Source organism: Seriola dumerili, unplaced genomic scaffold, assembly GCF_002260705.1.
Source record: "Seriola dumerili isolate Sdu_G_001 unplaced genomic scaffold, Sdu_1.0 BDQW01002192.1, whole genome shotgun sequence".
In the NCBI taxonomy this organism is placed as follows: Eukaryota; Metazoa; Chordata; class Actinopteri; order Carangiformes; family Carangidae; genus Seriola; species Seriola dumerili.
The window spans coordinates 32458-49204 of NW_019176447.1; the positions used below are offsets into that span (position 1 = coordinate 32458).

General features: G+C 41.0%; 3 protein-coding genes across 3 annotated transcripts; all 3 read right to left on the bottom strand.

Annotated features, from left to right (window-relative positions):
• Positions 1-1792: 1792 nt before the first annotated feature.
• Positions 1793-6518, bottom strand: LOC111239262 (protocadherin gamma-A12-like). Its single transcript, XM_022769100.1, has 2 exons — positions 4125-6518; positions 1793-1801 (listed from the first exon to the last, which is right to left on the bottom strand). Exons 1-2 carry the CDS (start codon positions 6516-6518, stop codon positions 1793-1795), a joined length of 2403 nt encoding a protein of 800 aa, XP_022624821.1.
• A 1481-nt stretch (positions 6519-7999) lies between these two features.
• LOC111239263 (protocadherin beta-16-like) lies at positions 8000-10523 on the bottom strand. Its single transcript, XM_022769101.1, has 2 exons — positions 8121-10523; positions 8000-8014 (listed from the first exon to the last, which is right to left on the bottom strand). The coding sequence occupies exons 1-2, from the start codon at positions 10521-10523 to the stop codon at positions 8000-8002; spliced, it is 2418 nt and encodes an 805-aa protein (XP_022624822.1).
• Positions 10524-11700: 1177 nt separating this feature from the next.
• On the bottom strand, positions 11701-15963 carry LOC111239264 (protocadherin gamma-A12-like). Its single transcript, XM_022769102.1, has 2 exons — positions 13515-15963; positions 11701-11715 (listed from the first exon to the last, which is right to left on the bottom strand). Exons 1-2 carry the CDS (start codon positions 15906-15908, stop codon positions 11701-11703), a joined length of 2409 nt encoding a protein of 802 aa, XP_022624823.1. The 5' UTR covers positions 15909-15963.
• Positions 15964-16747: the final 784 nt, after the last annotated feature.

The following is a 16747-nucleotide window of genomic DNA, read 5'->3' on the forward strand; positions in this document are numbered from 1 at the left end:
TTCACGTTGCTGCTGAGCGGAGGAGAACCGTTGTCTCTGGCCATCACCGTGGACTTAAAAGCTCCTGAACTGTTCATAATCAAACGATCCCTCACAGCGTGGATCACCCCGTGTCTCCGTTAACAGAACAGATAAGAGGACACCGGGGCACCCGTTTTCACCTCACCAGCTAACAGAGAATAAATCACGGTACCGTTTTGTTCCAGTCGGGTCTCGAGCAGTAACGGAACATAAAGTGGAGCCAGGTTTGTTATTTTCAGTCACATTATGCCTGTACGACTGTTCCTCAAACACAGTGGGTTGTCGTTGATGTCAGCTACAGATAACTCAAACAGTTTTAGAGGAGGACAGAGGGGAGAGCCCTCGTCAGTGGCCAGTGATGTGTAATGTTGTAATCAGACACTAGTTCACGGTCCAGTGTCCTGTGGTCACCAGAGAATAATAGTTTTAATAGAAGGAACCAACTTAAAAGGACATTCTGCTGAATGGAGCAGCGGACCTGTCTGTTATTCTCAGAGTCTCGTCCTGCACGTTAATGATGCCCACCTCTGTACCAGGTGACACGTTCTCGGTATGGGTTGGACAAGTGATTTTCAATATATAACTGGGACATATCATTCATATCAGTAACTTCATTATTAGAGTTGCATATGACGCCGATCCCAGACCATCTGTTGGCGCTGATCTGCATTTACATAAGACCATTTTTTTCATTAATTCAATGGCTCCAGCCACTCGAACGTCTCCGGTTTTAGAGTCTTAAAGAGAAAACATGGTTCCATCTGAAACATGAATCAAATCGTAAGTTAACTTCACCGTCACTCCCTTCGTCTGATCAGTTGCACTTCAACTGTGATCCACCATGTATCTAGAGCGAGTTTTCAGCAGACTGGCTTATAGACGGTTTGGGCTTAAACACTGGTACATTATCCATTAGCATCACAGGACAAGTAGACGTGTGATGACCACAGTCGGCCTCATCTCTGAGTATGAAGCCACCATCAATGCGCCTAAAGCAACAGCATAAATCTCGTTTTGACCTCTCTGTCTAATTCTTTGTCTAAGACTAAGTTCCCATATTTTTCTTCCACTGCCTTTTGACTTAACGGTTTCAGTTTGAAATGTTCGTTCTCTTGAAGGACGTTAGCCCCTGAACAGCCATCTTTCTCGATATCTCCATCGTGTGCTTCATCTAGCAGCAACGCGAAGCCCTTGCTGCGATTCTTGGAATTTCAATCTTAAGTGCATCCTCCTTAAACTGTGGTGAATTACATGATATCCTGAACACGGATACTATACGCGTGCAGTTCAATGGTTTCCAGAACCAGTTCCTGTTTTAGAAACACCGATGCCTTTTGCCACAAAGCCCTTCTCTATCAATCCTTTCTTGAACAGCAAGTCCCCAAGTATTCAGATTTACACCGCAGTACATTAACACTGTTTGTCCTATGTATCAATTCGGGCTCGTGCCGAGCGGACAGGTCTGACCAAATAAGTCCCAGTGATCCTTTTGCAAACATTTCCGATTTACAGATCCACGGTTAACTTTCTTCCGTGAACAGAGTAAGCTCACGTCTCCATAGACCGGGGCAAGGTAGGCACAGGAAAACAATGTAACAAGCCAACGGCCGTAGTGGAAATTCTCAAATCTGCTGTATTCCATTGTTATCCCAGAACACACTTATATATCAAATTGACTCAACAAACAGAGTCACAAATATGTGCACGATGCATCCTGTGAATTCTTCCAATAACACAAAACGTCACAATGACAGTCACTACCACGAGCGTGTTATGTGAACTGCGGCCACAATAGCAGAGAATCAGCGTTTTAATTCCGTTGACCACTGAAGGGTGGAGAATGGCCGTGACTTCTTGTTCACTAGTACACACTGACACCATGAGTATTTCTGAGGTATAACAGGGTGATGTACGTATATTTTTCCATGTGCATATTTACAATATGGACCTCTTCAGTGACAGTTATTTGCCAAAACAACAAGAACAACATAAACAACATTGCTTTGCTAAAAGGCCCATTTTAAATGGAAAAAAAGCAAAACAATCATGAAATTGCTGTGACTGTGCATCAGGAAGAGCCTGTACTTCCAGACAACAATTTGAAAAAGGCACAGACACTATAATATGCCTGAAGACTGTGGTATCTTAACTGAGAGATGAGTACAGGATGGAAAAGCTATGAAGGATACTACAGGAGTGAAGGCCAGGGGCCAGAAGAGGGGGAGTACCTCTTCTGTTCTCCTCTCCCCTGCATTGCTCAACGTTGACTTTTGTANATGGAAAAAAGCAAAACAATCATGAAATTGCTGTGACTGTGCATCGGGAAGAGCCTGTACTTCCAAAAAACAATTTGAAAAAGGCACAGACAGTATAATATGCCTGAAGACAAAGCCAGGACCATTGTCCTTTCAGATATCTTTGTCTTTGAAGTTAGTCTTCCATTATATCTTAAAACTCAATGAGAACTAATATTCAAAAGTCAATTATCCTTCCTTGATGACAGGTTGGTCATATATTTTTCCTCTTTGTGCACTTTCTTCTAATTCCCATTATACTGGTGTAATATGGGATTAAGTACAACAGAGGAAGATTTCAATTGTCTGCAGATTTACATTTGTTTGCCCATATCCTCTGAGAAAACACTTTACACTTGGTAGTTGTGCAGTTGTTGCGCATGTGGAAATATATTACTGTATTTCAAACTGTGAGGCTCAACCTGCACGACCATCTAATGACAATAGTAGATTATGAACTGAAATCGTGTGCTGTAAAACATACCATAAACTGTTTAAAACGTAAAGTAAATGCATATAACACAGAACAATATTCCTGCAAAGCTCATGAAAAGTTGCAAGAGGGATCAGATATATATCTCTATGTATGCTTGAATCTCTTGTGATGAGTAACAAAAACATTATCAAACACTGAAATATAAGTAATGTAAGACTCAATTTTTTAAAAACATGGTGAAAGCTGTTGCTCTACAACACTTTATTTTACTCTGGAGTTCAGCAAATGTTAAAAAAAAAGCTGATAGATATAATCAGTTATTGCAAATATCAGGAGTGCAGAGGTGAAATTTATTTTGTTAAGTTATAACAGTGGATATATATCAGATAGAACAAAGCTACCAAACGCCCAGGAAAAAATACATAGATATTTTAGAAAGCTGCTGTGTCATGATTTGACTCATGTATTGCTTTTATTGATCATTACTCTGTAATGCAAACTGTTTATAAAAGTAAAAATTAATATTAATTGAAAAACACTACAGCAGGGGAAATAAATTTAAGGGAGGACACATTTTTCATGAAAGCATGTCATTACGTTTACAGATAGATGCCAGCTTAGGAAAAGGAGGCCCCACAAACAAAACAGGAAAAACACACAGGCTTCATTTTCACTTTCTTCATGCTGCTCTAATACTGGGTCTACCAAAATTCTGATGAAAATGGATCCAGAAGGGAATTTTACAATGACACCAGCTTAGATAGAGAACATATTCATATGAAAACCTCACAGCCAAAAAATCATATTGTGGAAAAAGCAGTATAATTGAAAATTTTTCAAAAAGTATAATAGATAACAATTTTTTAAATCAGCAGAGCAGATAAGCGAACACAGATCGAAACACAAGGGCAACTTATCTCAAAAACTGTGTAAGACCATGATAAGCAATTCAGCACCAAGGACAGAGACATGAAGCATAGTTTGAAAAGTTTTCCTCACTAGTGCAACAACAAAGCATCCATGTCACTGAAGAAAAACAGATGGACTTAATGAAGACCTCATTGAAAAAACTTAAATACTTGAGGCTTCATTAGAAAAAACAAATGTGAATTTTTTTTACGTTTCATGCCTTTTTATTTTTTACGTGAGTTTAGCACAAATAAGAAGTCTGAAATCTTTAGGAAAATCATGAACTCAAAACGACCTTAAGAACCTTTAAAAGTGTCTGAAATCATCACCACATAAAAGAACAGCAACACCTCAACAAGGGAAAGCAAAATACCAAAATATATTTTTCAGAAAAACTGGATAACTGATTATATCTTTTTCAGAACGAGTGAAATTGAGTTTACTGATATATAAAGTTTCCCTACCTCAGGAGAAGCATCACAATCGCCAAACGCTTCAGCAAAGTCTGATGGACTTTTCTTCAGAGTCTGGTCAGCAGGAAGTGTGTTGTCATTGTATGAAGTCACAAACTTAAAGTCACTGGTTCTAGAACCTGTTGTCAGGTACGCGTCATAGTTGTAAGTGCTGCGTAAAGTTCCTGTGCCGTCAACATCTGCGTAATTAGGAGGGAGATAAGCGCTGGGGATGGCGACTGCTCCGTCAAACAACAGTCTGGGCTTTCTCCTGCGACAAAACCGCACACCCAAAATGACGATGATGAAAGTCAGAAAAAAGGTGGACACAGACACCAGAGCGATAATCAGGTAAGATGTCAGTTTGGAGTTCTTCTCATCATAAGAAATATCCTTCAGTTCTGGCACCTCAGCCAAGTTATCAGAAATAAGTAAATACATGGAACAGGTGGCAGAGAGAGAGGGCTGTCCGTTATCTTTCACTGCCACAATAAGGTTCTGTTTCATGCTGTCAGATTCAGAAATGTCCCGCTGTGTCCTGATCTCTCCGCTGTGGAGACCAATAGTGAAAAGTCCCGGATCAGTGGATTTCACTATATGATAGGACAGCCAGGCGTTCTGTCCGGAGTCCGCGTCCACCGCTATCACTTTGGACACCAGAGAGCCTCCGTGTGCAGCTTTGGGGACCAGCTCGGTCATGAAGGAGTTGCCCTCCGGGGCGGGGTACAGTATCTGAGGAGAGTTGTCGTTCACATCTGATATGAAGACACTGACGGTCACGTTGCTGCTGAGCGGAGGAGAACCGTTGTCTCTGGCCATCACGTGGACTTTAAAGCTCCTGAACTGTTCATAATCAAACGACCTCACAGCGTGGATCACCCCCGTGTCTCCGTTAACAGACAGATAGGAGGACACCGGGGCACCGTTCACCTCACCAGCTAACAGAGAATAAATCACTGTACCGTTTTGTCTCCAGTCGGGGTCTCGAGCAGTAACGGAACATAAAGTGGAGCCAGGTTTGTTATTTTCAGTCACATATGCGCTGTACGACTGTTCCTCAAACACAGGTGGGTTGTCGTTGATGTCAGATACAGATAACTCAACAGTTTTAGAGGATGACAGAGGTGGAGAGCCCTCGTCAGTGGCAGTGATTGTAATGTTGTAATCAGACACTAGTTCACGGTCCAGTTGTCCTGTGGTCACCAGAGAAAAATAATTTTTAATAGAAGGAACCAACTTAAAAGGGACATTCTGCTGAATGGAGCAGCGGACCTGTCTGTTATTCTCAGAGTCTCTGTCCTGCACGTTAATGATGCCCACCTCTGTACCAGGTGACACGTTCTCGGGTATGGGGTTAGACAATGATTTTAAATATATAACAGGGGCATTGTCATTCACATCAGTGACGTCAATTATCACTTTTGCTTCTGAAGAGAGCCCATAGCCATCTTTGGCCTCAACAAACACTTCATATTTGGATCCCTCTTCATAGTCTATGTCACCTGTCACACTGATTTCTCCTGTTTTCTCATCCAGTGAAAAAAGCTTTCGTGATTTATCAGAGAGTCTGCTAAATTCATAGGTAACTTCTCCATTGACTCCTTCGTCTGCATCTGTAGCACTTACAATGATAACTTTGGTTTTAGAGGGTGAGTTTTCCTGTAATGCAGCTGTATATACGGCCTCGGTAAATACTGGGGCGTTATCATTAGCATCAAGAACAATGACGTGTATGACTACAGTCCCGGATCTCTGAGGAGAACCACCATCTACAGCCGTGAGCAATAATTTCATTTCCTGCTGCTCCTCTCGGTCTAACTCCTTGTCTAAAACCAACTCACCATATTTACTGCCAGCACTTGTCGTCTGAATACTAAATACAAAGTGAGGGTTTTGTTGCAAAATGTAGCTTTCGACTGAGTTCTTGCCTATGTCTGCATCGTGGGCTGCATTAATGCGATACCTAGCTCCTTTGATAGCTGACTCTCTAATTTCCAGCTTTATAATATCCTTCGGGAAAATTGGTGCATTGTCGTTCACGTCCTGCACCTGCAGGGACAGCCGGTGTAACTCCAAGGGATTCTCTAATAGCAAGTCGAATTTGAGAACACACGAAGGCTTTTCTCCACAATGCTCCTCTCTGTCTATTCTGTCCGCAACCAATAAATCCCCGTTTCGTAGGTTAATCCCGCAATACTGGCTGTCGCTTCCCTCCATGTCAACACGAGCTTTGCGAGCAGACAGTCTTCCCGCCTCCAGTCCCAGATCCTTGGCGATATTTCCTATAACAGATCCGCGCTTCAGTTCCTCCTCTACAGAATAGCTCAGGTCTCCGTGAGCGTAGTGTACCACAACAAAGAAAAAGACAAAGCCACAGCTTTGAAGAATCCGCTGTCTAGCCATCATCCTACAACAGCTCTACACAAATTAAAACAGGGTAGTTTCAAGCATTAAAAAAAGGTTATTCGGTCAGTGTGTTTGCCTTCAGTGCATTTTTCGTCTTTGTTGAAGGCTGTAGGAAGACAGGGCTGGTCGATCCCAATTGTGGGTGGTGTGCAAAGCAGGCTGAACATTCGACTTCATAGCTGGTCTATACTGACACCGTGAGTATAACTGTATTATAGCAGTTTTCTATAAGTCATGCAAATATTGTCAACACATTTCGAGATAATTTGGCCACAATATTTGAAAATAAACTTATTGTAATGAGATACTGTAAAGTGCAAAGAGGCACCATATCATTAATTCGGCTTGTGGGATGGTTGATCTCACCGTTATTAGGAACTACAAACAAGAGTGCCTCCAAAATAAGAAATGCACCTAAAGCTTTTGACAATGGTACCGGTAAAACAACATTTCCCAATTGTTAAGCAATGTTTGACCACAGATCACGTCGTTTCGCGTTACATGCTAAATGTTTCAAAATCGCTTAGAACTAAATCTCTTGCACTCTCAAAGTAATAGAAAGCTACAATATGTTTTTCGTGTAACATTCAAATGTCTGCCAACAGCTTAACACAGATACCACCTGAATTAAATAACACACTTTAACTAAAGATGCATATTGCATACAAACATCACAAATAGACTGGAATGACAGCATTCATTTCATTTTGCACTGCTTCAGGAAAATCAGATTTTTAATTCGCCTGTGGTGTGACATTGCGGACAAAAGGGTGTTAATAAACTCCCTGCATGAAGGTATACGTCAATAGCAGTAAATAAAAGTAAATCGTTGGTAACATGCAGTTACAAACAAGGAATACTACTCGCTGACTACAAACAATTTTCATCCATGTCAGTACAAATGTCTTTGTTTTCCGTCAAAGAAAAGTACTGCCGTAATATACAGCATAAACTTTAAGCGTAAATGGCACTTAGGTGTGTCAAGAAAACACACTGGTGAACTAAAGCATGATCTAAAAAGTTTGACATGTAAAAATAGAAGACATGACATGTGAATTACTCCAGAAAATACATCACAAGTAGCGCTAAGTTCAGCACCAAGGACAGAGGCACAGAGCTAAAGCTGCAACTCTGCTCTTAGACTCAGAAAGACATACAAACGAACGGATGGCGTGTGAACGAACGGATGGCGTGTGATACCGTTTTAACGAAAAGTATACGAAGTCTAGATCAACTGTCACTCGATTGATGACAAATATTGAAATATCTACATAATACAATCAAAAAATACCCCCAAAAGTGAACTAAAAAGACAACTACAACATTAATATTTGTCATGCTCCATGATACATTATCAAGATCACTGTATGCATTTAGGATAAAAATTAAAATAATGACTTCATCTAGAAGGTTCTAGTTACCATTTTTAATGTGACGTGTATTTATAGAAAGTAACTACAAGGCAAACGTGTGTTACATTGTTAAAATGGATGTTTCTGAAGAAAAGGAGACACGAAAAGCAAATAGAAAAAACGCATGTTATTGAAGGAGTCATTAAAAGTGCGAATAGAAATATGTCAAAATAGTGACCACTGACCCTACCTCAGGAGAAGTATCACAATCTCCAAACGCTTCAGCAAAGTCTGAAGGACTTTTCTTCAGAGTCTGGTCAGCAGGAAGTGTGTTGTCATTGTAAGATGTCACAAACTTAAAGTCACTGGTTCTAGAACCTGTTGTCAGGTACGCGTCATAGTTGTAAGTGCTGCGTAAAGTTCCTGTGCCGTCAACATCTGCGTAATTAGGAGGCAGATAAGCGCTGGGGATGGCGACTGCTCCGTCAAACAACAGTCTGGGCTTTCTCCTGCGACAAAACCTCACACCCAAAATGACGATGATGAAAGTCAGAAAAAAGGTGGACACAGACACAAGAGCGATAATCAGGTAAGATGTCAGTTTGGAGTTCTTCTCATCATAAGAAATATCCTTCAGTTCCGGCACCTCAGCCAAGTTATCAGAAATAAGTAAATACATGGAACAGGTGGCAGAGAGAGATGGCTGTCCGTTATCTTCCACTGCCACAATAAGGTTCTGTTTCATGCTGTCGGATTCAGAAATGTCCCGCTGTGTCCTGATCTCTCCGCTGTGGAGACCAATAATGAAAAGTCCCGGATCAGTGGATTTCACTATATGATAGGACAGCCAGGCGTTCTGTCCGGAGTCTGCGTCCACCGCTATCACTTTGGACACCAGAGAGCCTCCGTGTGCAGCTTTGGGGACCAGCTCGGTCATGAAGGAGTTGCCCTCCGGGGCGGGGTACAGTATCTGAGGAGAGTTGTCGTTCACATCTGATATGAAGACACTGACGGTCACGTTGCTGCTGAGCGGAGGAGAACCGTTGTCTCTGGCCATCACGTGGACTTTAAAGCTCCTGAACTGTTCATAATCAAACGACCTCACAGCGTGGATCACCCCCGTGTCTCCGTTAACAGACAGACAGGAGGACACCGGGGAACCGTTCACCTCACCAGCTAACAGAGAATAAATCACGGTACCGTTTTGTCTCCAGTCGGGGTCTCGAGCAGTAACGGAACATAAAGTGGAGCCAGGTTCGTTATTTTCAGTCACATATGCGCTGTACGACTGTTCCTCGAACACAGGTGGGTTGTCGTTGATGTCAGCTACAGATAACTCAACAGTTTTAGAGGAGGACAGAGGTGGAGAGCCCTCGTCAGTGGCAGTGATTGTAATGTTGTAATCAGACACTAGTTCACGGTCCAGTTGTCCTGTGGTCACCAGAGAATAATAGTTTTTAATAGAAGGAACCAATTTAAAAGGGACATTCTGCTGAATGGAGCAGCGGACCTGTCTGTTATTCTCAGAGTCTCTGTCCTGCACGTTAATGATGCCCACCTCTGTACCAGGTGACACGTTCTCAGGTATGGGGTTGGACAGTGATTTTAAACTGATAGCAGGTGGGTTGTCATTGACATCTGTTATATCTATAATTACTGTACAATATGAAGTAAGACCTGGTCCATCTTTTGCTCTTATTCGCAGTTCAATGCTGGTCTCAGTCTCATAATCGACAGACCCAATGACTTTTATCTCTCCTGTCTTGTGATCAAGTGAAAACAATGAGACATGATCATCAGATACATGATCAAAATTGTACGTGATATCACCATTGGGCCCTGCGTCAGCATCGGTAGCGCTCACTGCAATAACTATTGTATCTAAAGGTGTGTTTTCAGGCAGAGTGGCTTTATAAACAGTCTGGCTAAACAATGGGGCGTTATCATTAGCATCCAGCACAGTGACGTGAATGATGGCAGTACCTGATCTCTGAGGAGAACCACCATCTAGAGCTGTTAGCACTAATTTTAGTTCTTGCTCCTGTTCCCGGTCTAATTCTTTCACCAAAACCAATTCAGAGTGTTTCCGTCCACCACCATCGGTATCTACATTAATAGTAAAATGCTCATTCTTTTGTAAATTGTAGCGCTGTACCGCATTAGTACCGATATCTGCATCACGGGCTTCAGTTAGTAAGAATCTAGCTCCTTTGTCTGCTGATTCGGTTATTTCAAAGGAAATCAAGTCCTCACTAAACTGCGGGGCGTTGTCGTTTGTATCTTGCACGCGAATGCTGACACGATGAAGCTCTAAGGGGTTTTCCAAAACAAGCTCCTCTTTTAAAACGCAAGTGGCCTTCTTACCACAAAGACCTTCTCTATCGATCCTGTCATTAACAATCAAATCTCCGGTGCTCAGATTAATATCACAATACCGCTTGTCATTCTGGTCCGTGTCAATGCGAGCCTTACGCGAGGAAAGCGTAGCAGTCCCGAGGCCGAGATCTTTTGCTATATTTCCAATCACAGACCCACGTTTCATCTCCTCTGCAACAGAGTAGCTCACGTCTCCATTCGCGGAATGCAGGCTGATGAAAAGGAAAACAACACAATAGCGATTCATAGAAAATCCTCTGTACACTGTTTTCTCCATGATCGACCAGGCCTTCATCCCTCTCTGGCAAACTCTGTCAACGTGATCAAAGACTAATGTATTCCTCGTAATTAATGATCCGAATATCAACACAAAGTAGGCCCTTTGTATCCTTCACCGACATACACACCGCACCACAAGGACGCTTTGATATGGTGGAAAAGAATGGATGAATCAACGGACACTTTCTGCCTTTGTTGGTGCACAGTGACACCAAGAGTTTCAATCAATTATAGCACTTCAATCCAAAACAAATGGCAAATTTCGCTGCCTATATCAAGGCATAAGTTTCTGTTCTTTGGTCATTATGCAATTTTCATAAGGACACTGTTATGAAGATTTTGTTCTAGTTATATTTACAATTATAGATGACCAAGCAACTGCTGTGATTGCCTCATCCCTTGTCGATATGATCTCCTTCTCTGAAGAGGCTTCACTGTTGTTTGAGCATTGAATATTTTCTGCACCTTGCTTTTCATAAGCTGTCTGTGAAACAAATACTCCTATATATACAACATAATACTGCAAAATATACTCAATGCTGTTCTTGAGTATTTACTGAAAAAGTGAAACATCCATCTCAATTCAATTTAAAGATAATGAGCACAAAGACTGACTGTATAAAAATGCAATGTAAAATTGTGCTATTAACTAAAACTAAAAAAATCGAGGTTAAATAACAAAGACACGCAATGCACATCATTCAGTGTCGACCATATGTTAAACATAGTTTCATGGAGACCAGCATGACTCCTCTCTGTATTACAGACAGGGACAAAGAAGTGACAAAACAGCAAATAAAAAGGGAAACATCCAGTGGAAATATTTTTTAAAAGTGTTGTTATGTTCAAAATGTGCTGGAATTTGCCATGTGTGTAGCAAAATAAGATGTTTGGTTAGACATGTAATTGTAAAGCACATCCAAAATACCAAAATCAAATAGGCCATTGTACACAAATCCCTTGTGTATGTACTGTGTTAAAATTTTACTTGGTAAAGAAACATAAATGATTTATTTGGACTTGTTAAATAGACCACATTAACAAACCAAAACACATCAAATGTAATGATCCATTATCACACTCAATATGCACCTAAATCAAAAAAAAAAAAAAAACACCAAATTGGAATATTCCTTTATAAGAGGACAACCCTTACATCTATTTAGATGGTCAAGCTATTTGGTGACATTCTGAAAGGAGAGGATGTATAGGCCAACTGACACCATATACGTGTATTTTCAAAGACAACAACTTCCAGGTAAATAAAATGCATTATTGCATCATGTAAGAACATGCATGACATACCAAGAGAGCTTAGGTTCAGTCCCATTGAAAAAATTAACATAGCCTATTTTCCTAAGCAAAGACAAACACCCTCGCACTTAATGCTTGACAATAAAATTCTAATGCAAAAGCACAAACCTCAAAACAACAAAAGTATGTTGAAGCGTCAGATATGAGAGATAAGAAAAAATGTCTATGATGGAAACCCCCAACCCCCAAAACACTAAACAAATAAACACAGTTTTTTTAAAATGAATACATCTGTGTTTAGATACAGCTGAAAATGCCATACCTCGTTGATAATAAATTTCACTCAAATTGATTTCCTCAGACTTTACTATTTCTCACCCTGTTTAAATAGGTAGCCCTTCTTTTTCTGTATTAACCTAAATTTTACCCTATGAAAATTTAAAGTAATGTACAATGTCGCTGTGTAAATTGTTTAAAATCTTCTTAATGACATACTGTTGTAACAGTATTAATGCACAATTTTGCCATAAGTTCCTCTAAATTGTGTTATCCATCAAATTTTGATAAGTTTATCTTTTCAGCAGCAGTGTGCAGTATCTTAAAGTTTACCCAATCACCAGATAAAAAGTGAACTTTAAAGTTGAAATCGCACATTTGAAGTGATATGTATTGCTTTCAATTTGTTTCCTGTGTTCTTCTGCCACATCTTTGTGCAAAATGTACAGGAATAAGAACATTGCAGAATCAAAATTAGGTCTTCCTCATTCTACTTATTTGTAGCATGAAAGCATGACAGACAAACGAATACAGTGACACTCCAAATACAATCTACTCCAGCTAACTAGGTCTGTAGCAATATGTTGTATCAATAAAGTTCTGGAATCATCGGAGAACATAACTGAACCAGTGCATGTTCAACAGGAAACCTACTATTCCATACAGTTATGGTGTTTTTAACATTCCTGCTCAGCCAGCATGGACAGAAACACATACATCACTTTAATACAACACAAGAAAGTGTCAAAATAATTTTATAGCTGATATACGAAAAACGGCATTTGCTCAATGTAGTTTTACTGGAAAATCATTTGCCATCAAAAAGTGGCTTTTGTTATTCTTAAGTTACTCCATCAGGTCAAAAAATAATTTGCCAAGACTTAACAGAAGGTCTGCAGCCACCATTTCAGTCATCACTCACTCAAGCATCTGAACTTTTATGCAACTGCTGTCACAAAGCTATAACTCAAAGGTTGGTTATTTATTTCATCTCAAAATATACATGTAAAAGGCTGAAACTAAAAAAACAGAATTAAACTAGCCATGAGTGCAAGCTTTCCCAGTGTGTATAATGAGTGAGTGTATACTGAGAGTATACTGCCCCCATCTGCAGTCTACAATGCCTTGAAATACATATTTTGAAAGGTGACAAAGGAAATAAGAAATTTTATCAGTACTAAGACCTTGATGATGCAGATTAGGCAAATATAACTCCAGTTCTTAACTTAATTTTGAAATTAAATATCCTGTTATTCAAAAATGCAACAGTTGGCAAGCTGTTCAGGATGAAGACTGCTGATATTCTTATCAATAGACTTGAATTGATATAACTGTGCAAAACTATGAACAGGGACACAATATGAGCAAATTAATATCCACTGTAAAATGGAAGCAAAACAGTAAAAAGGCGAGTAGTGGTGAAACACCTATCACAAAAATATAATATATGGCTGCCTACCTCAAGGGACTCCTCTGAGTGACTAAACGCATCAGCAAAGTCTGATGGACTTTTCTTCAGAGTCTGGTCAGCAGGAAGCGTGTTGTCATTGTAAGATGTCACAAACTTAAAGTCACTGGTTCTAGAACCTGTTGTCAGGTACGCGTCATAATTGTAAGTACTGCGTAAAGTTCCTGTGCCGTCAACATCTGCGTAATTAGGAGGCAGATAAGCGCTGGGGATGGCGACTGCTCCGTCAAACAACAGTCTGGGCTTTCTCCTGCGACAAAACCTCACACCCAGAATGATGATGATGAAAGTCAGAAAAAAGGTGGACACAGACACCAGAGCGATGATCAGGTAAGAGGTCAGTTTGGAATTCTTCTCATCATAAGAAATATCCTTCAGTTCTGGCACCTCAGCCAAGTTATCAGAAATAAGTAAATACATGGAACAGGTGGCAGAGAGAGAGGGCTGTCCGTTATCTTTCACTGCCACAATAAGGTTCTGTTTCATGCTGTCAGATTCAGAAATGTCCCGCTGTGTCCTGATCTCTCCGCTGTGGAGACCAATAGTGAAAAGTCCCGGATCAGTGGATTTCACTATATGATAGGACAGCCAGGCGTTCTGTCCGGAGTCCGCGTCCACCGCTATTACTTTGGACACCAGAGAGCCTCCGTGTGCAGCTTTGGGGACCAGCTCGGTCATGAAGGAGTTGCCCTCCGGGGCGGGGTACAGTATCTGAGGAGAGTTGTCGTTCACATCTGATATGAAGACACTGACGGTCACGTTGCTGCTGAGCGGAGGAGAACCGTTGTCTCTGGCCATCACGTGGACTTTAAAGCTCCTGAACTGTTCATAATCAAACGACCTCACAGCGTGGATCACCCCCGTGTCTCCGTTAACAGAAAGATAGGAGGACACCGGGGCACCGTTCACCTCACCAGCTAACAGAGAATAAATCACTGTACCGTTTTGTCTCCAGTCGGGGTCTCGAGCAGTAACGGAACATAAAGTGGAGCCAGGTTTGTTATTTTCAGTCACATATGCGCTGTACGACTGTTCCTCAAACACAGGTGGGTTGTCGTTGATGTCAGCTACAGATAACTCAACAGTTTTAGAGGAGGACAGAGGTGGAGAGCCCTCGTCAGTGGCAGTGATTGTAATGTTGTAATCAGACACTAGTTCACGGTCCAGTTGTCCTGTGGTCACTAGAGAATAATAGTTTTTAATAGAAGGAACCAACTTAAAAGGGACATTCTGCTGAATGGAGCAGCGGACCTGTCTGTTATTCTCAGAGTCTCTGTCCTGCACGTTAATGATGCCCACCTCTGTACCAGGTGACACGTCCTCAGGTATGGGGTTATTAAGAGATTTTAAATATATAGCCGGGGCATTGTCATTCACATCCGTGACGTCAATTATCACTTTTGCTTCTGAAGAGAGCCCATAGCCATCTTTGGCCTCAACAAACACTTCGTATTTGGATCCCTCTTCATAATCTATGTCACCTGTCACACTGATTTCTCCTGTTTTCTCATCCAGTGAAAAAAGCTTTTGTGATTTATCAGAGAGTCTGCTAAATTCATAGGTAACTTCTCCATTGACTCCTTCGTCTGCATCTGTAGCACTTACAATGATAACTTTGGTTTTCAAGGGTGAGTTTTCCGGTAATGCAGCTGTATATACGGCCTCGGTAAATACTGGTGCGTTATCATTAGCATCAAGAACAATGACGTGTATGACTACAGTCCCGGATCTCTGAGGAGAACCACCATCTACAGCCGTGAGCAATAATTTCATTTCCTGCTGCTCCTCTCGGTCTAACTCCTTGTCTAAAACCAACTCACCATATTTACTGCCAGCACTTGTCGTCTGTATACTAAACACAAAGTGAGGGTTTTGTTGCAAAATGTAGCTTTCGACTGAGTTCTTGCCTATGTCTGCATCTTGTGCTGCATTAATGCGATACCTAGCTCCTTTGACAGCTGACTCTCTAATTTCCAGCTTTATAATGTCTTTCGGAAAAACTGGTGCATTGTCGTTCACGTCCTGCACCTGCAGGGACAACCGGTGTAACTCCAAGGGATTCTCTAATAGCAAGTCGAATTTGAGAACACACGAAGGCTTTTCTCCACAATGCTCCTCTCTGTCTATTCTGTCAGCAACCAATAAATCCCCGTTTCGCAGGTTAATTCCGCAATACTGTCTGTCGCTTCCCTCCATCTCAACGCGAGCTTTGCGAGCAGACAGTCTTCCCACCTCCAGTCCCAGATCCTTGGCGATATTTCCAATAACAGATCCGCGTTTCAGCTCCTCCTCTACAGAATAGCTCAGGTCTCCGTGGGCGTAATGTACCACAACAAAGAAAAAGACAAAGCCACAGCTTTGACGAACCCGCTTTCTAGCCATCATCCTACAACAGCGCTACACAAATTAAAACAGGGTAGTTACAAGCAGTGAAAATAGGTTATTTGGTCAATGTGTTTGCCTTCAGTGCATTTGTCGTCTTTGTTGAAGGCTGTAGGAAGACAGGGCTGGTCGATCCCAATTGTGGGTGGTGTGCAAAGCAGGCTGAACATTCGACTCCATAGCTGGTCTATACTGACACCGTGAGTATAACTGTATTATAGCAGTTTTCCATAAATCATGCAAAACTTTTCAGATCGTTTGACCAAAATATTCGGATAAAAGCTTATTTTAACGAGATATTGTAAACTGCATTGAGGCACATTAAGGTTATTCTGTCTTGGTTAAAGATTAGTGAGATGTTTGATCTCACTGTTATTAGGAACTACAAACAAGAGTGTCTCCACGAAAAAAAAAAATCCACCTAAAGTTTTTCATAAAGATACCAGTAAAACTACATTCCCAAAATGTTAAGCAATGTTTTACCACAGATCACGTCATTTAGCGTTGCAAGCTAAATGTTTCAAAACCGCTTTGAGGTTCATATCTCTCACTCTCAGCGTAAAAAAAGTTGCAATATTTTTTGAAGTGAAACATTCAGAAGTCTGCCGCGAGCTTAACATAAATGCCACCTGAATTAAAAAAAAACACACACTTTAACTAAAGATGCATATTGCATAAAAACACCACAAATAGACTGGAATGACAGCATTAATTTCAGGTTGCACCACTTCAGAAAAATCTCATTTTTAATTCGTCTGTACTTTGACAATGGAGACATAAGGGGAGATGATGATAAACTTCCTGCATGAAGGTAAACGTCAATAACAGTAAATGGAAGTAAA